Source organism: Hippopotamus amphibius, chromosome 3 (genome assembly GCF_030028045.1).
Source record: "Hippopotamus amphibius kiboko isolate mHipAmp2 chromosome 3, mHipAmp2.hap2, whole genome shotgun sequence".
Taxonomy (NCBI): Eukaryota; Metazoa; Chordata; class Mammalia; order Artiodactyla; family Hippopotamidae; genus Hippopotamus; species Hippopotamus amphibius.
In genome coordinates, this window is record NC_080188.1 from 64,415,529 (window position 1) to 64,439,576 (window position 24,048).

General features: G+C 37.6%; 1 protein-coding gene and 1 pseudogene across 5 annotated transcripts in view; both read left to right on the plus strand.

The window, feature by feature from the left end:
- Positions 1 to 24,048, plus strand: part of BMPR1B (bone morphogenetic protein receptor type 1B) — a 417,039-nt gene that overhangs the window by 352,654 nt on the left and 40,337 nt on the right. For 4 of the 5 annotated variants that reach the window (XM_057725929.1, XM_057725928.1, XM_057725927.1 and 1 more), the window contains 3 exons: positions 8,884 to 9,043; positions 19,530 to 19,632; positions 20,146 to 20,248. In XM_057725929.1, the coding sequence (XP_057581912.1) occupies positions 8,901 to 9,043; positions 19,530 to 19,632; positions 20,146 to 20,248 (349 nt within the window). In that variant the 5' untranslated portion in view covers positions 8,884 to 8,900. Of the gene's footprint in view, positions 1 to 8,883; positions 9,044 to 19,529; positions 19,633 to 20,145; positions 20,249 to 24,048 lie in introns of those variants that run through there. The other variant, XM_057725931.1, reaches the window with a different exon arrangement.
- LOC130848065 (protein lin-28 homolog A-like) lies at positions 21,382 to 23,104 on the plus strand (annotated as a pseudogene).

Genomic DNA, 24,048 nt, shown 5'->3' on the forward strand with positions numbered 1-24,048 from the left:
TGGAATTGTAGAGGAAGAAAGAATCAGGACCAGAGAAAGGATAGGCAAAGAAGAAAAGGAAGAGAAGTAGAAACATTTAGGAGATGAGGGAATACAGAAAAGGAACAAAAACAATTGAGGGAAGGAAAGAGAAAAATCTGAAGAATGAAAAAAAGATTGAATAGTAAGCTTCAGCAGCATAGAAACCAACAAGAGTTTACTGTTATTCACTCCTTAGTATGTGCAAGGAACTGTGATAGGTGCTTTACTTGGAGTATCTCATCCAGTTCTCATAGCAAGCTGATGTGTGCTGCCACTCTCCACATCCTCTGTTAGGGAGGTTAAGTGATTTGCTAAGGCCACAGAGCAAGGCAGTAGCTAAGCTGGGGTTTGAACTGTTTTGTCTGTTTTACTTTATATCCTGGTCAAGTCTGAGTCCATTGCTTGGTGACCACACCGCATGTTGGTTTCCCATCTAGCATTTCATCCACCTCTGTAGCATGCTAGCCCCGGAACTTACCACCAGCAGCCTTCCTTGTCCCTCTTTCCTCTGACTTCTGAGACTCCTGAAGGAGAAGGAAACTCCTGTGCAGTTAACTTCACTATTAATAATTGAAAGTCTACTCTTTCTTTACAATGCATGTAATTTTGCTTTGATATTTTTGAGTCTAAATTACATTTGGTTTTCAAAAGTTTAGGCATATATTCCAACTTTTTATTAATGATTGAGTTTCCTGTTGTTTATATATATAATTTTTCTAAGTTCTTGTTGGAAACAACATAGAAAAATTGCTTGAAAATATCTTAGTATAATGAAGACGGGTTTGGCAATGAAAATTGAGGTCAGGACTTTTGAATTGAATATGCTTATTAGACAGTAAATTAAATTATTGAATTGAGTTAAATGATTCAAGCCTTAAATGATAAAAATAAAAGTTAATTATCTATTTAAACCCACTATGCAGGATCACTAAAAGTTAGCTTGAAAATTAATATTGTTTTTAAGCTCTGATTGAAGTCTTATTCCTGTGTGTTTATATAGGTTTTTTGTTTTTAACCAGTGTAGTCTTTAAACCAGTTTTGGCTGAGAAAGGAAATGAGCATTGATTCACATTATTTATTATCAAAGCAGTATAGATAGTGTTAGAATGAATCATTCTCAAAGCATTGCTGGACAGTTCAGTAGTACTTTCAATTTTCTTCCACTAATCTTTTTACCCAAGATACTTGAAGTACAAACTTGTGTGATATGAATTTCAACTTCTCTTCTTGCTCTGGCCTGCCCTCTTGTGAAGATGAGGTAGAACAGAGAAGACACTCAAAATTTTGTTAATTCTTGAGACATTTAGAGAGCTAAAAAGTAAAAAAATAAAATGAAGAAAGGAAAATAGATTACTGGTATATAGATCCTGTGGCACAAAATAATTACATCATCTTTAAATGAATTTTGAAGATTCATCTGTTTCTTAGTATCAATACATACTGTATTTGAGGTTTAATTTCCTTGAATTATCACTATTTATGAAGATTGTTCTCTGTGTTTTCTTTTGACAGTGGATTCTGATATTCTCTTCACTGTGACTTATATTGTACAATATTTTATATCACAAACTTAAAATGTTTTATTGTTTTTTGAAATGATAAGAATGTTACTGAGAAAAAATAATCAAAACTAGTATAGTAACTAAAATGTATCTTAGGATATAATGGATGAATATGGAAGCTAAAATTTATTTCTTGCAGAGTTGTAATATTGCATTTTTTTTATATAATTTACTTTTGTCTTGTTTTCAGATATTTCTATAAAAATCTTGTTTTATTTTTCTGTAGAAATCATGTGGAAGGGTACACTATAATATAAAATGATGTAGAAATATTAAAAACTAATTGACTTATTAAGTGTATACATCAAAAAATGAGTTATTTTGTAGTGTTTATAACCAGGCTGCCAGCTAATAATTGTCCGCTGATTCCAAATAAATACTTCAAAGAAATTCTTTATAACTCTGCCTTACTTTGTAACTTACACGAGAAGAGATACCATAGGAAACTTGTGTATAACTATATACACATACAAAATAGCTGAAAACATGTATGTAACTGTAATGTAGATCCAAGAAAAGATACTCAAGAAAAATAACCATCTGTTTAACCTTTGTAATTGAATGGAAGTGACACTGTTGCATGCTGATCGTTGTGTTATTTTGTGAAGTTTGAGTAATTTGCCTGAAAATTTGTAAATCTATCTCACATGAAAATCATAAGGAATATAATTTAGTTGCAGTTCATTAAGAACACATACACACAGAGACAAACACAAACATGTTTGGAAGTGATCTTGCAGTTCAGTTGCTCCCTAAAAAATCTAATGATCCTCTGAAAAATGAGCAACAATTTTAGATTGGCTTCCACAGGCCCTACTTTGTATTATGGTAATTTGGATAGTTAACAACCTGGATTAACTATACTGTAACTAGCTAAACTAACCAGGCAGCATCTGAAGTGGCTGGATTCACACTTTTAAGCTCAAGATTGGTATTAGAGAGAGATGGAGGTGGGAGATTAGGGGAAGGTAAAGGTAGAAGGGAGGAAGGAAACTGAAAAGTGGACTGAACTAAAGAGGGATTTATTCGGTGTAGTATTTATTCTTAAGACATTTCTGGACAGTCTGACTTTTCTCAATTTTTTTTCCCCTTACATTTTTCTGTCAGATTTATTTATATTTCTGTTACTAAATATTAAGAAAAGCCTTAATTGCCTGGAAAGCTATTGGAAAGGAATAATCAATTTTGTGGAAATTCTTTTCAACTTAAGTAGAAACCATTCACTATTTAGTTTTCCTTGCTGGAAAAAAATTTGTTTTAATTTGTTGATTTAGAAAATATAATGTACTAAATTATATGTAATGTTTCTTTAAATCTTCCAGTTGTTTTCAATGATTATCTTCATTTATATAAATTTATCAGAAAGTCAGGCTAAATTAATGTTTTTATGAGATGATTATTCATTGTATATGCATGTAATTGCCTTTTTTATGCCTTAGCTGATGTGTTCAGTCTTGTTTTCAATCCAAAATGCTTAAGCTTGGCTATGTTGAGGCTGGCTAGATTTTGGAAAAGTTCAGAATGACTTTATATGAAAGTGATCCTTTTATAAATCCCTTTTCATAATTATAGCAGTAGATAAAACAGTTCAGTTTTCTCACTGACCCTTTATTTCAGGTGTGAATTAGCTATTAGGAAGATCTTAAGGAAATTGAATTAATAATTTAAAACCTCCTGACAAACAAAAGCCTAGTTCCAGATGGCTTCACTGGTCAATTCTATCAAACTTTCAAAGGAGAGTTAATACCAGTCCTTCTCATACTCTTCCAAAAATATAAGAGTAAGATACACTTTCAAAATCATGTTATGAAGCCAGCTTTGCCTAGTTTTGGTATTAAGGAAAGGACACCATAAGAAAAGAAAATTACAGACCAGTTATCCCTGATGAACATATCTAAAAATCCTCAACAAAATATTAGCAAAACAAATTCAGCAATATATTAAAAGGATCATACACCATGATCAAATGGGATTTATTCCAGGGATATAAGGATGTTACAACATTCACAAATCAATGTGATATGCCACATTAACAAAATGAAGACTGAAAATTGTATCATATCAATAAATGCAGAAAAAGCATTTGATAAAATTCAACATCCATTTATGATTAAAAAAAAAAAACACCCAATTCTCAAAACAGGTATAGAAGGAAGATGCTTCCACACAAGAAAGGCTGTATATATGACAAGCCTACAACTAACATCATATTTAACAGTGAAAACCTGAAAGCTTTTCCTTTAGATTAGGACCAAGACTAGGATGCCCACTCTGGCCAGTTTTATTCAACATACTGTTGGAAATGCTAGCCAGGACAATCAGGAAAGAAAAAGAATAAAAGACATCTAAATTGGAAAGGAAGAAGTAACTGTCACTATGGGCAGATGACATGATGTTATATATAGAAAATCCTAAAAAGTCCACCAAAAAATGTTGTAACTAATAAATGAATTCAGTAAAATTGCAGGATATAAAATCAGTATACAGAAGTCTGTTGCATTTCTATACACTAATAATGAACTATCAGAAAGAGAAATTAAGTGCATTTACAGTTGCATCAAAACGAATAAAATTGACCAAGGAGGTGAAAGACCTGTGCACTAAAAACTATAAGACATTGATGAATAAATTGAAGAAGACACAAACAAATGGAAAGCTAATCCATGCTCATAGATTGGGAGAATGAATATTGTTAAAATGTCCATATTATGCAGAATAGCCTACAGATTCAATATAATCCCTATCAAAATTCCAATGGCATTTTTCACAGAAATGGAACAAATGACTCTAAAATTTGTATAGAACTACAGAAGACCGTGAATAGCCAAAGCAATCTTGACCAAGAACAAAGCTCAAGGCATCATACTCCCTGCTTGCAAACTATATTACAAATCTGTAGTCACCAAAACAGTATGGTATTGGCAGAAAAACAGACACATAGATCAATGGAACAGAACAGAGAACACAGAATTAAACCCACACACTTATGGTCAGTTAATCTATGACTGAAGAGCCAAGAATATACAATGGTGAAATGACAGTCTCTTCAATAAGTGGTGTTGGGAAAACTGGATAGCCACATGCAGTAGAATGAAACTGGACCATTATCTTACACCTACATAAAAATTAACTCAAAATATATTAAAGACTTGAATGTAAGACCTGAAACCATGTAACTCCTCAGAGAAAACATAGGTGATAAGCTCTTTGACATAGGCCTTGGTGATGATTTTTTGGATTTGACATCAAAAGCAAAGACAAGCAAAAATAAATGAGTGGGACTACATCAAACTAAAAAGCTTCTTCACAGCAAAGGAAACCATCAACAAAATGAAAAGGCAACCTACTGCATGGGAGAAGATATTTACAAGTTGTACATCTTATAAGGGATTGATATCCAAAATATATAAAGAACTCATACAACTCAGTAGCAAGAAAATAAAGTGCTATTTAAGAAAAATGGGCAAAAGATCTGAATAATCTTATTTTTCCAAAGAAGACATACAGATGGCCAACAGGTACCTGGCAAAATGCTTAACATTCCCAATCAATAGGAAAATATGTATCAAAACCTCAGTGAGATATCACCTCACACTTGTTAGAATGGCTGTTCTCAAAAAGACAAATGATAGCAAATGCTGGTGATGATGTGGAGAAAAGGGAACCCTTGTACATGTTTGGTGGGAATGTAAATTGGTGCAGCCACTATGGAAAACAGTATGCAGCTCCCTCAAAAAATTAAAAATAGAACTACCATGAGACCCAGCAATTCCAGTTCTGGGTATTTATCCAAGGAAATGGAAACAGTAACTCAAAAAGATATATGCACCTCTACATTCATTGCAGCATTATTTATAATGGCCAAGATATGGAACAACCAAAGTGTCCAGCAAGGGATGGATAAAAGAAGATGTGGTACATTGTTGTATACCTGAAATGAATATAATACGGCAATTATACTTCAATTTAGATCTTACCTTTCTTTTTAACTGTGTTCTTAGCTTTTAAGATGAGTCTAATCAGATTTATTCGTTCTGTCGCTACTGCTTCTCTTTCCCCTTGTCTTCTCTTTTTTAGCCTCCAAATTATCACTTAATTATTTTAATTTTACCTTGTGATTGGAAATGTTCATTGTGTGATAATGATTTTCACTTCATAAGGAATTAAACATATAGATTAATAGACTGCTGAGTAGTAATTGCATACTTTTATGAATTATTCCCTTGATTATTTTGGCAAAAGCAAATAAAGAACTTTCCACCTGTCTCAGATTTGCATTTAATTACCCATTTATTTAACGCTAATTAAAAGCATTCATTTATCATCTCACTGCTTTTACTTGTTTGGGTCACATTGTATGAAGGCAGCCTTTTATGTGCATTCAGTAAATTGCCTGTTAACTCAGCTCATAGAAATGGTGTCTTTATTATGAGCTAGCTATACAGTACTTATCTTTTTCTTCTTGTGAATATGTTTTTGGTAAAAGAGCATGTACTCTCACTGCATGTTAAAGTGTTAAGCATTTTAGAAAGATTATGCAGCAATATTTCATCTTTACAGTCTTTATAGAAGGGATGATTTTTACCTTTTGGTTACCAAGTTTTTATTGCTAGTGTCTCCTGTGGGTCTGTTTCATATTGTTGGTTCTTTTTTTTTTTTTTTTTTTTTAGCCTGTTTTCTTGTTCTCATAGTGGGATTTTTCAATTAAAATGCACTGTAAACTACCCTTTTCAACAAAAATTATATTTTAACAGCCTTTCTTGTCAGTAAATACACTTCCACATCTACATCTTACTGACTACCTAGGAATCTCTTTTAAGAGATTTGACTTGCCCCGTATTGCGGTAAACACGGATTGTTAAGCAATATTGCAGAGATCCTCTTCTAGCTAAATTTTATATCATTATCTGGTTTAAATAAAGTTAAAATCTGAGAACACCATGGATCCTGTCTTAAAATTTTTTTTTTTTTTTTTTTTTTTACAAAATGACATCTTATTTCCAATAGTATGAGGATGTTTCCTTTTCTACTGTAGACCATTCTGTGTGAATATTCCATTTAATGACTTTTCCCACCAGGTGATGAATTCTGTGTATGTTAGGTTCATCCTACTTACCTAGGCTGTGTCTGGAACAAGGTAGGCACCCAATATGTGTTGGCTAAGTAGACATATACATAATAAATGAATTTTTATTATTTAGCGTTAAAAACTTCAAAGAACAGGGGCCGGGTATGGAAGGAAGCAGGATGTAGTAAGTTTTAAATACCTTACTTTCATCACTTTGAGTTACTTTGAGGTAACTCAGGGCATAAAGTTAGTAAGATTGAGAACCAGATTTTAAAAGAAGGAAACCAGCATGGCAGGGTGATATATAGGCACACCAATACCCTCTGCACCTGGATAGCAAGCAGTGCTAGGGCAGTTATGCAGGCTTTAAATACAAGATAGTGACATGAACAGTGTTTAACTTTATTTTGGAATTTAACTTAAGGATGAGTACCCTGTTTTGTAGAAATAATAAACACCTATTGGGATTACTTTTCTGATTGGGTTAAATAAATATTATTTACTTAATCTAGTCCTAGTTTTCTCACAGTGGAGTCTGCACACCATCTGTTTCAGAATCACCTAGGATCTCGTTGAATGTGCCTTTCCTTGGCTCACCAGAGACCTGTGGCATCAGAATCACTGTAGGTGCCCCAGGATTATAAATATAACAGACTCTTCATATGTTACAATTGATATGTCTTCTGCAGACTAAAATATAAGGAATTGTTTGGGAAAGTTAGGTGCACACCTTATGTAAATTTGAAAAATCTAATGAAATATTAGAATTCATAATTGGGGGAAATTCTGGTAAATTGATCTAGTATACTTCATTCTTTTTTCCTTTAATTATTACTTTGTAAGAATTGAACTAATTAGCATAACATGGAGAAAGGCAGGAAAAATCATCACAGACCTTTTCATAAACTCTTTGTTCTCTGATATAACCAGTGGTTGGAGGCACTAATTTGTAGTTAAAAAAAAAAATAGCGTAGGTACACTGTCTATCTATTGTGTATACTGTACTTCTGATCTAGAATTTCAAATTTTTAACGCAGTATCTTTTAGATAATATTTCTGTTGAAATTTTATTTAACTGTAGGCAAACTGGATGTTTTGTGAGATTTCAAATCAAACATTGCTCAGGGTGACAATTTATACAGCGACATAGCATGTCGGAGAGCTCTTAAGCACGATGCCTGAAATCTAATAGGTTTCAATTTATCCATGCCTCCTTCTCAAGCATCCTTACTTTCCAAAAGTGGCGGTAAAGAAGAAAATATGAAAACTGTCTTAGTGATATGTTACCCTATATTGTGCAACATTGTCTTACTATTTGAATGGTAAAAAATTAGATTTTTCCAATAACATTAGCTAACATTTATCAAGTAATACTGTGTAACATACACACACTAAGCTCTTGACGTAAGTTAGGTGCTCATAATTATCTCCATTTTAATGACAAGAAAATGAAGCACAATAAGATTATTTGTAAAGTTATTTAGTGTCAAGTAAGTGGTAAACAGTAAAGCCTACTTTTCAACCCAGAAGACTCTGTCTCTAGGCATCATGTCTACTACTGTGTCTCCCACTGAAGATGTAGAATCATTGCTACTGTAATAGGTAGTCACTTTAGCTTGTAAAAACTGATGAGGAAGATATATCTTTTGAAATATATCTTGGTAATTAAACTTTTGTCTTCTTCATGGATTTCGCAGATTAAATATTTCTAATGATTTCTTTAAAAAATACATGATATACCTGAAGTGAAGCGACCCCTAAAGGAAAGAGACTGATAGAAAGTTTTAGGGCCCAGACCATCCTGGTTTAAATGCTGATTTCATGACTTATTAGCTGTGTGCAGGTCACTTAAACTTCGAGCATGAATTTTCTCACCTGAAAATGGTAATGGTAATATTTACTCACAGCGTTACCATACAGAGTAGAGATAATCTATATCATAGCGAGTCATTGAACTGCTTGCCCTCAATCAAATGCAACTATTATAACTTAATGTAACTAAACTTAATGTACAGAAACTACTGTTCTGAAAGGATTATGAGAATTTCTAATGAGACATCTATATTGTATAGAAAGTATAATTTTTAGTATCAAAACATCAGTATGTGTTTTCTGTTTAAATCTTTAAATACTATGAATACCTAATATTTTGTTTAATATCATTGTTCTTTGGACGCAAGACTGTGACGGGGCTATCCCAAAGATGCTTAAACTCTTACTTTTTCTTCTCAGCAAACTTCCTTGATAACATGCTTTTGCGAAGTTCAGGAAAATTAAATGCGGGCACCAAGAGAGAGGATGGTGAGAGTACCGCCCCCACCCCTCGTCCAAAGATCCTGCGATGTAAGTGCCACCACCACTGTCCAGAAGACTCCGTCAACAACATTTGCAGGTTGGTCATATAAATTATTTTACTCTAGTTTTAACAGAAAATCATCCTTTTTGACTATAGAATTGTAGGCTAGTGTTTCCAAAAACACATTTTGGGGAATAGGGCCTAAACCCATTAACTCTCAAAGCTGTGCCTGTATGTAGAGAAGTACTGAATCACATTTTGCCTCTGAAATGTTCTGAGGTCATTCATCCTCCAAGCATCACAAGTGCACAGAAACAGAGCGCAGGTCCCAGGGTCCTTGTCAAGGAGCAATTATTTTCTTTTAAAAGACTTCAGCCCCCAAAATAAATGCAACATCAGGGGGTGTCAGATATGTGGGGGGTTTTGTCTGTTTTAACCATTTTTTATGCTGTTGTTGTTAGTATTTTGGAAAGCTGTTAGGAATATTCATAAACGGCCTCTGGGAAACAGTGTAGTAAAATAGCTTATGTGAGTCCACCAGAAGTTAAAGATGTTGTCTAAGTACTAGAGAATAAACTCCTTAGTAGATAATCATGTTTGTATCAATACTTTTTAATATTTGAAGCTGGACTGTTGGCCTCTTTACACGTCTTTGGCAGCTGCATCCATTTTGTTGGTCAGTGTCCCTGCATTTACTTCCCAGGGTAAGAACAACAGTAAATAAAGAGGCCAGAGCGTGTCCAGGGCAGAGTGGCTGAGATAACAATACAAGTGTGGGTCTCAGGCATTAAAACGTCAGAGAAGCAGAGTCTCCCTCAAGGAGGGTAATGGACCCATATGGGGAGATGGGCTGCTGGGTTTGAACTCTGGGGAGAATATCTGGACAACCATCTGGGGCTTCATTCCCCAAGAAGGAGAACGAAACTGATTGAATTTTTTTTTTTTCCCATGCTAATGCTTTTTTTTTTTTTAAAGCTTCCTATATCATGTCTAATATAAGCTTACCAGTGTATCCTGAAATATATAGCTCAAGCAATATTAAGTGTATGACGCAAGGAGGAAATTTGGGTGTATTCATAAACATATGTCTCACTTAATCAGCACAACAACTCAGCATGGTAGGGAATGCTTATTTCTTACCTTTAGACCCAAGAAATTCAGGGCCAGGAGAGGTCTAGTAATTTGGCCGTCGTATGATAGAACAAGGTTGCAATCTCTGAGTCTTATGCCAAGATAAAATGATTCCAAAGCTCAGACAGTATTTCCTGGGAAAAACTACCTCCTTGCAGTAAGCAGAAAAAGTATCAGGAAAATCACAGTTTTCTGAAGAAGAGAAAATTAGCAGAATGAAGCATATTAGGGAGATATTTTACTATTTTGTGTGAGTCCGTGGTAGTGAATCTGTGTGTGCCCTTTGAGCTATAGTTCGGGTGATCGTATGTTCAGATTTTCCAAAATTATCCTAACGTCAGATATTTTGTCCTGTTTTCTTTATAGGCCACTGAAGTGTGCTAAGTTGCAAGAAAGTGTTGAGGTATGGTTAACTGAAGCGCCAGTTCTCTGGTGGGAAAGAGAAGCTAGGCAGCTAGGAAGAGACATGGTGGGATTTGAGGCTGGAGATAGGGGAGATTTGTGTCCTGAAGGGAATGTTTACGCAGGAATGGCAGTGGAGACTGATGTGATTTGATTTGCTTTTTTGAAAAATTTTCACTGCTGCAGAGTATTGAATGTATTAGAAAGAGACAAAAGTGAGTTCAAGAACAACAGCAGCTAAGTAAGAGAAATTGAAAAGCAGATTCAGGAAGGACAGTTGATGTGAGAGATGATGATCTCAGACGAGGGTGATGCTGGTGCAGGAGGGAGTTGGATGTGTCGGAGAAATATTTAGAAGGAAAGTTTTATGTTGATGAAATGGGTATGAGAGGGGGCCAGGAGGAGCTTCACAAGTTGGTGGGTGTACATTTAGGTGCATATTGTAGCCTTTTGATGAAAGACGATGTAGGAAGATAATCAGGTTTCAGCCTGGGCATGCTAAGTTTAAGGTTTTTGACACATCCAAGTAGAGAGTAGGCAGTGTCAATAGAAAATGAATTTGGAGCTCAGATAAGAGATTGAGGAGAGAGTGAGTAGAATATTTGTCATTTTTTGCTGTGAAATAAGCAACCTTAAAATCACAGTGGCTTACCACTAATGACAATTATTATCTCATTCCTGGGTCTTTTCTGTGGGCTGCAGCTGTGCTGGGCTCTGTGGACTGGGTGGGCTTGGCTTCAGGCTGCTGCTCGAGTTCAGGCCTGCTCCCAGCGTTTCTTCATTCTTCTGCCCAGGGCATATTCTTTCTTAAATGAGTTTGAGGGAGCAATCTCTTAAAGCTTCTGCTTGTGTCATGTCTTCTAACATTCCATTTACCAAATCAAGTGACATATTCAAGCTCAAAGTCAAAGGGAAGCCATGGCTAGGGTGTGGCATGAAGAATTGAGAACAATAATAGAACAATCTAATCTACCAGAGTAAGACTGAGCCTTGAGACTTTAATGCTTGGTTAAAGGAGGCTCTCCCCTAGAGACTGAGAATTAGTAGTAAAGCAGTGAGTATGGTGTCACTGAAACCAGGTTGATTGAGGGGGGAAGTAAAGTTGGCCGTATTAGATGCTATTAGGAAAAGAACTGAAATCCAGTCATCAGATTTATTGACCTTGATAGCTACTGTTTAGAAATACTTAATGTGGAAGTGATATGGAGGCCCGATGGGAATGGGTTGTGAATTGTATGATTTCCAACCTTTGATTTATGATAGCAAAGAAAAATAAAACAAAAATACAATGAAACCAGAAATTGGTAGCAATGGAACCCCTCCAAAAAAACGTGGGGGTGCCATGATATCAACATGCATCAGTTAACTTGTAGAAGTCAACAGAAAACTACTGTTTATCGAGCTTTTGTACTGCTAGCATGCTTACTTTCACCTATCTTTAATCACTCCAGCATTCCTCTAAAGAATGCAGCGTTATTTGTATTTTCCAAGTGAGAAATCTGAGGCTCTGAGAGGTTGAGTAATTTTTACTAGGTCACTCAGTGTTCATGCCCAAATGATTGAAAAAAAAAATGTGGCCAAGATTCCAAAGTCTTAAATTTTTGCCCAGCAGCAAACCCCTGACACTCAAAGGAGCAGAAATAGTCACTCGAGTAAAATGTACATGCATTTTGCTAATGAGGTATTGACTCCAGTTGAGTCTTCTGTGAACTGAGGTCAATCATGTCTGAATCACAGGGCCTTCTTTTGTTCCTGTGCCTTAAGACTTAAAATAGGCCCAGGCCTTTCTGCCTCTATTCCTGTAAGCCCTCCAAATCCGTACTTCTCAAGCTATCTGTGGTCAAAGTTTTTTTTCCCCCAATAAATTGTGCAGTTATACTTTCTAAAGTACAATAAAAATGAATTAGTAGGTAAATTAATTGAAAAATACTCACCAATTGCATGCTTCATTTTTCTACGGTCTATTAATGAAATTCAACAGAGCTAAATTTATTGCTATACAGGTTTCAGTTTCTGTATTAACATACTGACAGGCCAGTAACAAGCAGTTTGCAAGGGAACACACTTTGAGTAATACGGCACTAAATCTTGCACTTCTAGGTAAGACCGTTCTAAAGACAAGGGTCTGCTTGCTCGGGGCTTGGATAAGGGCTAGTGCCAGGCAGATCATAGCCAAGCTGGCATGTCCAAGGAGATCTCATGCTCATTACCACTCCCACTTTTCTGAAGAGAACAATCCAAAGAGTGGCCCCGAGCAAAAATGCATCATATTGAAAAGAGATTCTAAAATTCCACACGATAATTCAGAGAACATGGACAACGTTTAGCGGGTTTTTTTTTTTTTTTTTAAACTCTTCATGAGTACCATCAGTCACTTTACCAGCCAACACCAAGGCCAGTGTCATTCTTGGCCTTGATTCCTATCAGGTGCAAATGTGTCTGCTTCCAGAATCCATGCCATTTACATTGCCTAACGGCATGCATATTAGAGGAGGTAGTACAAATATGTCATGCTGAATGCAGTACTAGAACCGTTTTTTTTAATACCCATAATTCAAAAAAAGGGATGAAGCCATTGTCCAGTCTCCCTCAATATAATATCTATTTTCTAAATATTTACCTTTCTAGGTGTTACTTTGTCTTGTTTATCCTTCTTATTCCATTTCCAGATTCTATTCCTAGGACCTCAGACTGTCACTGCATGCCTTGAAAGCTGCATAGTCTCCTTAATAACTCTTTTTATATGACTTTGACCACACCAGTGTTCTCTCTCGTTTTCCTGTCCTAACAGGCATAATCTCAGCCTTGATTCTTTTTTCTCTATATAATTTGGTCCTACTTTATGTATCCTTCCTTGTTTTACTTGACATGGTCTGTAATAGTCATTCTGTCCCTTTCTCACCACCTCCCTCACGTTCCTCTGCTCTCTCATACAAGTCTATCCATTTCTAAAAAAAATTTTTTTTTACTCTTTTTCAAGGTAATTTTAAAAACTTCCTCATTTATCTTATGGGGCTCTGACCAAAAATTCTCCTACCTGGGCAGTATTGAGAGTGTGTAGGTGTAAGAAGTCAGGTTGGGTGATTGCACAAAGGATGTGCATGTGATACCAGGTGCCTAAATAAGAAATTAGAGACGTCTCTAATTTCTGGATCCTGAAGAGTCAAATTGGGCAGAAGGGAAAGCTTAGGGGCTTAATAGAAAGTGAACAGTATAAGGCTGTTTACAACTGTACACAGAGAAGCATTGAAGATTTTTGAGCAGGAAGGAAAATGTAAGATTTATCCGGTGATGCTGTACAGGGCCCTTATACAAAGTTTGTATTAACCCAGAGCTTTTAACCCCCTGCTGCGTGTGGTGCTGTGCACTTTCAGAGGTGCTCCTGACCCAGGTGTCAGAGTGTTTAAAGGGAGCATTGTTCGTGTTTGTTTGTACCTCTTCTGTTCATCCAGTTTATTCCACTGTGACCCAGGCCATCTGAACACTGAGCATCACAATCCTGTTTTTTTTTTTTTTTCCAGTGGACGATGTTGAGTTAAAATCATCTCACTTATGAGAATGATGGGTCCTTTTTTAGAACTTATAATTCAGTTGGATGAGGATATGGTTTCAAATGCACTCATGAAGTCTTTTGTAGGGAATAACTCTGCTTTTGTGCCTCTCAGTTATCGGTGATACTTACATGGGCCCATTTGCTGTTGGACTTAATAGAAAGTGGATCGTGTAGGGCTCTGTACACTTACACACAGGGAACCATTGAAGATGTGTGAACAGGAAGGGAAATGTACCATTTATCAGGCAGTGCTGTGCAGAATGAGAGTCTCGAGAGAGAAGAGGGGGCATCCTGCTAGAAGGCTCTCAGAGCAGTCTAGGCGAGAGGTCTGCACGGGGTGGTGGGGGTGAGAATATGCAAATGCTTGTTTCATGTAAAAAGTGAGACAAGTTCAAAATGTCGTGTGCCTCCTGGGAAAAGAGTGAACCAGATGCTAAATTACGTGGTATGGCTGCCAGAGAAGGATGTAGGATAGTTACACTTTCTTGAGGATGAAGTAAGAAGGCCTCTCTCACGTCGGAACGTCATCATTAACGTTGTCACTTCACCTTCCCCCAGTGCTGTGAGCTCTCAGAGGAAAAGCCAGAGAAGGGGGGGCAGTGATTGTCATGTCTCATTTAAGCCTCTTTCCCTCTACTGCGGTGGGAACCCACGCACCTGAGATGATAAGGGGAAGAAACCACATATAAACCTTAGGGTTCTGTTACTCTGCTGATTACCTTTGCTTCGCATTCTTCTTTGCCCTTCCCCCCAGTCAGTAGAAAGCACTTCCTTAGCTGGTGGTTTCTGTCCCTCCTGCTTGAAGTTGAATGACTTTGTCTTTCCTAGGATTGGTTCATGGATGTGGAGCTCCTTGAAAGCAAAGGCTGCATCTTCCTCACCCTTGCTTCTCAGCATCTGACTCTGTCTGAGGCACAGTATGCTTAATGAATGTTTGTAAAATTAACTATCGTTAACAAAACTCTAAGCAGCTTTCCGCTGTTTTCGTTAACTGACTAAAATCTACATGATTTAAATAGCAATTCTAAAAGTTGTGTGTATCTTTCAGTTTACCTGTGACAGCAAACTTTATTCCCTTCAATGTGAAATAGGTATTTTAGAAGACAGTGTTCTCAAGGACCAACTTATAACTGACCTAAAACAAGCAGCCTTTCAAATAGATTCTGACTGAAACATAAAAGAAATTTGAAAGAAATTTAAGAATTGTAGTAATTCTTACATATTGAAAAAAGAAAGTGGAATAAATAATTTGATTCAGTTTGATTGGAATAAATAAATTGATCAGTATAGAGAACTATTAATCCCTGTGGGCTGATGCGCTTGAGCAAGTATTCATTTATTTACTCAGTTTTTGTCAAGAGCAAAATTTTAAACTAATAAATAATAATTTTGAGTTATTTAATAATTTTTAGGTTATTTTATTTTTTTAATATGGCATTTAAAGAAATGTTTATTTTATTTATTTTTGGCTGCATTGGTTCTTAGTTGCAGCACACGGGACCTTCATTGCCATGCACAGGCTCTTGGCTGTGGCGTGCTGGCTTCTCTCTAGTTGTGGCGCGCATGGGCTCCGGAGTACGTGGGCTCTGTAGTTTGTGGCACTCGGGCTCTCTAGTTGAGGCATGCAGGCTTAGTTGCCCCATAGCATGTGGGATCTTAGTTCCCTAACCAAGGGTTTGAACCCATGTCCTCTGCATTGGAAGGCAGATTCTTGACCACTGGACCACCAGGGATAATTTTATTAGTACTCTAAAATTTCCTATCACCTTGATTGAGCACATCAGATAAACTCTTTTTAAGTAATAATTTAAAAAATTATTTTATAGTTAAATTAATCTTTATAAAGATCTAAACTAGTTAGAAAAAAACTTCCACAATAGTCCCTTCTCAACTGTGGTGGTGATGTTTCTGGACAACCCTAAGGTTTACAATAAAGAAGCATAAGATCTTAGGGAAAGAGTAGAGTTAAAGGGACCAAGACTTGGGTAAACCTTATAAACCCTGTACTCACTCTGTGATGAATGAGTTGGGGTCCAGAAGGCTGTTTATAAATCCATTTGACCCCAATTGAGAACAGGCAAAACTTTCAGGCCCTGGATGCACATCCACCTAAAGAGTATCATTTGGTCCCTCAAAGCTTTAAACCAAGTATATCCCTTTCTTACTTGCTAGTAAATGTTCACTTGGGCGCATCGAAGATCTCTTGAGGCAGTATTTCCCTGATGATCTCTCAAGATGTTCCAGGTACTCCTTTGCTTTTGGAATACTGGACAGATTCAAGGAGTCACGAACCTGTAAAAACCATCCAAAGGTTGTAACAGAAGTTTTATCATCACTACTTTGACCTCACATGACCTTTACATTTTCAAATGCTTTGCTTTTTTGTGAATTAGCATTATGTTGAGAGGCATTCAGTACAGATGACTGAGCATGTTTGTATGCAACTGTTTTGTTTTGTTAGTTACTTTTCTTTACCTATAACACAGGGGCAGAATTTTTGAAATGTTACATCAGTTGTCTTCTTTTTTATTGGAGTATAGTTGATGTACACTATGATATTAGTGTTATGTGCACAACATAATGATTCAATGATTTTATAGATTATACTCCATTTAAAGTCATTATAAAATGATGGCTATATTTGCCTGTGCTGTACAATATACCCTTGTAGCTGGTCTGTTTTATACATGGTAGCATGTACCTCTTGATCCCCTCTCCTCCCTTGCCCCCCCCCCCCATCAGTTGCCTTCTTTTAAAATCCATAATCCTGATTGCAATCAAATGACCCACCCTATGTTCGTGAACACATCTCACTACTTTGAATTTTATTTACAGTTATTTCAACTTTGTTTCCTTCATAGTTCTTCATCTCTTCTTGCTATCACTTTCAACACTGTGGGGATGTTGGGGGTAATAATCCATATAAAGCATTTAAAACCTACGCTTCAACATGATAGCCAGCCGCAGAATGTTCCCATAAGCCCGTGGTAAGAGTTGAGTGCTTTTTGTGACATTTAGCAGCCGTCTCTTAGCGGTGGGTGACGCTGATCAGCTCTGACTCCAGAGTGTGGTTGTGTTTACTTTTGTGCTTGCTTGAGAGTTGAAAGTTCTGAAGTAATTTTTAAGCTTCTGTTATTGTGTTGCAGGTTTCCAGTTAATGCCCTGTACTAGCTAGCAATTTCAAAAAGAAGCGTATAAATTATTTTTGCTTTGTGGTCAATAATACGCACTTGAAATGGTTCTCTCACGTCCTTGCTTGTCCTCCAGCTAAATATTTGAGTTCCTGTCCGAATTTATGACTTATGGGACACTGATTTTTCTCTCCAGGGTCTCTCTCCGTCCCTCTCCATCCCCTTTTTTAAACTTATTTTTTATTGAAGTAACATTGGTTTATAACATTATATAAGTTTCATGCGTGCAGCATTTTATTTCTACTTCTGTATACACTACAGCATGCTCTCCACCAGAAATTTATTTTCCATCCTTTCTTTTTATTTTTAGCTTCCCGCTCTTCACAGACGGAGTGCATTTTTAAGGCTTGAATTTACTCTTCTGATGTTTCTTTACATTTCCCAGGACATTATAACAGTAACATGCCAACAGCTTTACCAACTGTTTCTTTTCTTCTTTGATTCTTTTTTGATTCTTAAAGTGGCCTAACAGTACATTTCTTCAGATTTTGAGTTAAGGGGACCTCCTGATGAGGAAGAAATGTCTTTTTAGATTTAATATATTGTATCAAACTTTAGTAGCGGCTCTGTGATTTCCTAGTGTCAGAAATTTAAACTCATTTTATTTCCAACTCCTGAATTTTACTTTTGATGAGAAATGTAAGTTACACATATAGTCTAAATGTATAGGCAAGGGATTAAAACAATCACATGGGTATTGTTTGCTTATATTGTTTAAAGTAAATTTCTAAGGGACAGGTCTTTTATTTATTGCCTTTGGTGTATACATGCTTTAGATTTTCAAAGCAATTTCAGTACATTGGCTAAAAAGCCCCAAAGAATTTAGAGCATGGGCTGTTCATAGAAAGTCTTTCTCCTACAACAATATTCATGCATATGACCTTAGTGTAACAAAGAGATTTATCATTGGCCGTTCCTAGCCATTCATTACTATGTTTGACCTTTGCTGTGCTAGTTCTTGTAAACTGAGGCATTTTGGATCACTTGAGGCTTATAAACCAAGTAAACAGTTCTAAGGGTGTTGATGATAACTGAAGCACTAATGTATGGCAGAATGCAGCTACCACTAACAGAATCGACGAATATACAAATCACGGCTAACACCGTGCTCAGAGCTTTCTTCCCCTGACCTTTTAGGACTATGTTGTCACATCTGTGTTAGGCGCTGAGCATGCATATATAGCAGAGAAAGATGGAGATACAGCTTAGTACTTTAGTTCTTAGACACGCAGTGGTGATTTATGACATATTGGGAGTCTGCTGGCATTCTTCACCCACACTTGCGAAGACAGTAATGTCTGTTTATAAATAGTTCTATATATAATAGCCCTTGTTTTTCACTTTTAATCCCAGGAGGGGCTTTCGAAAACCTGTGAAAAATGAAGCAAGAAGTCCTTGATTCAAGACCTGATTCTGTAACTGTTTTGTGACCTTGTATAAGTTTGTTAGACTCTCATAACTTTAGTATACCCATTTGTAAAATAGAAATAATATCATTTCTCATTGTTGTTGAGAGGATTAAGTGAGATAGAATAAGTGAAAGTTCTTTTCAATGTAGAAAACCAGACAGAAATGAAAAGTACTGTTTCTTTTGGTTCCATGATCTTGTTAAAAGCCCTTTTTTCTGTTGTCCACCCTTACCCCACACCCAACTAAGACTGGGCTGTTTATCAGTCTGTTTACCTGATGTTTTCGTGTCCCACCCTGGAAGCAGAGGGTACTGCATGGCAGGATCTTAGTCGCCTCACTTAGGCTGTGCTGATCCCAACTCCTGCCTCTCCTTAGTCTGTGTGCCTTAGTAAGGGATACATTTATTTCACTACCTCAGAGCAAGTTGAACCAGAATAAATGTTCACCTGCACAGGTTCAAACCCCTGCTGCTCCTCTCACTAGCTGTACAGCCTTTGAGAAATTACTCAAGGTCTCTAAGCCTCAGTTTCCTCATATGGAAAGTAAGTGTAGTACTTACCTTCCTCTTAGAGTGGACTTCTGAGGGTGATACTGTGAAGGACCAAAATAAGTGTTTAGTATTTAGTATGTATGATTATTAATTTATACATTATATGGAAATTTTGGATCCTTCTTTCTCTGAAGTTTCTGTGCAGAGGAGGTATTTCTAAATATTTTATGATAATTAAATCAACTTTCATAAAAGGAAGTTTGGGGATTCTTTAAACAGATTGTAACCTGTAATGATCATTTACTTTCTTCTTGTTTGTAATGAAACAAGTGATAAACATCTTCATTTTCTTTTACCCTAGACACACACACACCTACACATTAACTTTGCCTGTTTGGTCTTTAGCACAGATGGATATTGTTTCACAATGATAGAAGAAGATGATTCTGGGATGCCTGTGGTCACTTCTGGATGTCTAGGACTAGAAGGCTCAGATTTTCAGTGTCGGGTAAGGAAGATAGCTTGTTTCTACTTTGTAACCTTTCATTGGCTAGATTTCAAACAGCCTAGTTTCAAGCAAGATATAACAATTTTTTTGACTATCTTATTTTCAGTAATTTGGAAAATAATTTGAAAATTCACATTGGGTCAATTCTCCCTTCATTTTGAAATCAAATAGTAATTTTATTTCTGCTGTTAACTTATGGCTTAGTGACCCATTAGGTCACCTTGCTCAAATTCCAGTTTGGTTAATTGTATTATACCAAGGCTTCTTCCTCAGTTTACGCTACACACACTGGTTATTACAGATACAGTAGTAATTTGGTTGAAATGCAAAAGTGGCAGTAAGATAATACATGATGATTTGAAAGAAATTACCTAATACAACATTTTCACTGTGTTTGAATACAATTATCAGAATTTTAAGTGAGTTCTTTAACTAGTGTTAATTTACTAGTTTTAGATGGTATGACTTTCAGTTTAGGGGAAACCTATTGATAGCGTTTGGGTTCAATTTTAGGACACTCCCATTCCTCATCAAAGAAGATCAATTGAATGCTGCACGGAACGGAATGAATGTAATAAAGATCTACATCCTACACTGCCTCCACTGAAAAACAGAGGTAAGGAGGGGAAGGCTTCCAGGTTGGAAGCTTTAGACATAAAGAAAACGACAACTTGAATTATTCTCTTTTCTAAATGCATCTACCTGTACCATTTTCCACTACTGGGGCAGAGGACTGAGGCAAGAGGACATAATGAAACTGTCATTCAAAGACACGTGCAAGAAGTTCTCAGGAAAATAGTGCCATGTGGCTTCCCTCCTAAGATTCTTACTTCTTGAACCTGTCCTCACTTCCTTCAGAAAACTACGGTGTCTAGAGCTTGGAATGGGTTTCAGGAGCATAGAGAAAGGGGCTAGTGTTTTATGTTTATCTCTAAATGTTATTCAGAAGTTGCACTTCACTCAGAAACTGCTATTTGGCTACATTTGTTTTAAAAATAAGGACCTTATAAATGACTAATTCAGATTATTTGCTGGATGGCATTTCCTTTTATTTATGCTAGAGTAACTACTTTTTAGTCAATTCATATATACTGGTAAAATGGAGAAAATATCTAGAAAGTTTAATTCCAAGACTTATACATTTAGTGTTGCTCATTAAAAAAGACACTTCATCCCCAAAGACTCCTGGTTAAAAGCAGTTTCCTCATTTCCTTTCTTCTTATTCTCACCATAAAATAAATGATTTGTAATTGTCTTAGAGTCCTAAGTCTTATATAAGTAGCTTAAAATGATTTATCATGATTGATTTTTATTTCTTGAGAGAGAAAATCTTCCCAACAAAAAAACAATGACATTTCTGGGTTTTGATGATAATGTTTTATAATATTTGTTTCTCATATAGCCTAGAAAGCTCTGTAAGATTGATTCATAATAATTCACATCAGAAATTCACAGACATCTTAATTTTGCCAGTCAACAGGCTAGGTGTTAGGGATACAGAAATGGAAGAAGAAGATTCTTGCTCTCAAGACAGGCACACTAGGTTGTGAGAGAGAAACATGGAAATAATTAAATTATACTCAGGAAAATCTCAGTAGACTTAGATTATAAAGTGTATTAAGAACACAAAAGATTATGCTGGGGAAGATGTAGCAGCCTCTTCCCCGAGCCACCCCTTTGCCTCCGGACTTCTCTGGGGCCAGCAGCCGCCCGACCAGGGGCCCGGGGCCGTGGGCTCAGCCGACTACCATGGGCTGTGTGTCAAACCAGCAGTTTGCAGGTGGCTGCACCAAGGCGTCGGAGGAGGCGCAGGAAGACACGGCCCGGGCGGCCGAGGAGCCGCAGCGGCTGCACGGTGCCGGCATCTGTAAGTGGTTCAACGTGCGCATGGGATTCGGCTTCCTGTCCATGACCGCCCGCGCCGGGGTCACACTCGACCCCCCCGGTGGATGTCTTTGTGCACCGGAGTAAGCTGCACATGGAGGGCTTCTGGAGCCTGAAGGAGGGTGAGGCCGTGGAGTTCACCTTTAAGAAGTCTGCCAAGATCTAAATAGACATTTCTCCAAAGAAGACATACAGATGGCCCACAAACATATGAAAAGATGCTCAACATCACTCATCATCAGAGAAATGCAAGTCAAAGCCACAATGAGGTATCACCTCACACCAATCAGAATGGCCATCATCACAAAATCTGGAAACAACAAGTGTTGAAGAGGGTGTGGAGAAAAGGGAAGTCTCCTGCACTGTTGGTGGAAATGTAAGTTGGTACAGCCACTATGGAAAACAATTTAGAGGTTCCTTTAAAAACTACAAATAGAACTACCATATGATTCAGTCATCCCACTACTGGGCATATACCCAAAGAAAATCATAATCCCAAAAGAAACTTGTACCGTAATGTTTATTGCAGCGCTATTTACAGTAGCCAGGACATGGAAGCAACCTAAATGCCCATCAACAAATGAATGGATACAGAAGATGTGGCATATATATACAATGGAATATTACTCAGCTCTAAAAAGGGATGAGATGGAGCTATATGTAATGAGGTGGATAGAACTACAATCTGTCATACAGAGTGAAGTAAGTCAGAAAGAGAAGGACAAATATTGTATGCTAACTCACATATGTGGAATCTAAAAATGGTACTGATGAACTCAGTGACAAGAACAAGGACGCAGATACAGAGAATGGACTGGAGAACTCGAGGTATGGGAGGGGGCGGGGGGTGAAGGGGAAACTGAGACGAAGCGAGAGAGTAGCACAGACATATGTATACTACCAACTGTAAAATAGATAGTCAGTGGGAAGTTGTTGTATAACAAAGGGAGTCCAACTCGAAGATGGAAGATGCCTTAGAGGACTGGGGCGGGGAGGGTGGGGGGGACTCGAGGTGGGGGGAGTCAAGGAAGGGAGAGAATATGGGGATGTGTATAAAAACAGACGATTGAACTTGGTGTACCCCCCCCCCCAAAAAAAAAAAAAGAATCATCAAAAAAAACAAAACAAAATAAATGGATTCTGAAAGTTTAAAAAAAAAAAAAAAAGAAGAAGTCTGCCAAGGGCCTGGAATCTGTCCGAGTCACTGGCCCCGGTGGGGTGTTCTGTATTGGGAGTGAGAGGCAGCCTAAAGGGAAGAACATGCAGAAACGCAGATCAAAGGGAGATAGGTGCTACAACTGTGGAGGTCTAGACCATCATGCCAAGGAATGCAAACTGCCACCCCAGCCCAAGAAGTGCCACTTCTGCCAGAGCATCAACCATATGGTAGCCTCGTGTCCACTGAAGGCCCAGCAAGCTCCCAGCTCCCAGGGAAAGCCAGCCTACTTTCAGGAGGAGGAAGAAGAGATCCATAGCCCTGCCATGCTCCCAGAGGCCCACAATTGAGCTGCAGTGGGTGGGGGCTGGCCTTTTGTGATTGGAAAGTTTTGAGGAATAGGCATCAATCTGCAGAGTGGAGAAAGTGGGCACAGGGTGGGTGGGGGGCAGCTGGCACTGCCGTATATCTCAGGCCGGGGTCCACAGCATCATCCCCTCTTCCCTCTTGGTGGGGGGAAGGGGTGAGGCTAAGGAACTCCAATCATGCTTTATCCAAGTGCACGTGAGGGCTTTGGGGGGCAACCCTCCCTGACTATTTTATCCGAGTCTTCTCCCCTAGAATCTCCAGCTTTTAAAAGTGGCCTGAATAGGGAAGTTGCTTTACTCTCAAAGAAGGATATGGAATAATATTTCCCATGCCAGAGTGAAAAGATTAAGTATGAGACCAGATTGATGGACCCAACCCACAAGCCACTGCATTCTGTGGGAAGAAATACCTCAGGGGTAAGGCAGGGTTTTCCACGTCTTGTCTCCTTATAACCCCTTCTTGGGATAGAGTGCTGAGAACTGTCCCAAGCAGTGGGTTGTGATGATAGGCAAAAGGGGGTGGTTAAGGGAACAGCTGCAGACCTGCTGCTTCTGAGCTCACTGCCACCCCACTCTGGGCCAATACAATTTTATTTATTTGCTCCCTTGGATGACTGTACCTTGGGTCCCACTTTCTCCAGGATGCCAACTGCACTAGCTGTGTGCAAATGACATATCTTGTGCATTTTAATTTTTTTTTTCGTAATATAAATATTCTGGTTTTGTACTTGTGTGTATTTTAATCTAAGGCCCTCATTCCTGCACTGTGTTCTCAGGTACGTGAACAATCTCAGGAATAAGTCGGCAGCAGCTCCGGGTCTGCACAGCAGGAATACTTTTTGTTGCTGTATCACCAGAGAGAACAACTATTTAGAGTCTATAGCCTATTGAACTACCTCATTTTTGCCAATTAGAGCTGGCTTTTCTGCCACAGTGTCCTCTTGAAACCCCTCCATCTTCAATGTTTCATGGAAGACTAGGTTTTAACTGGGTTGCCCCATGACTTGG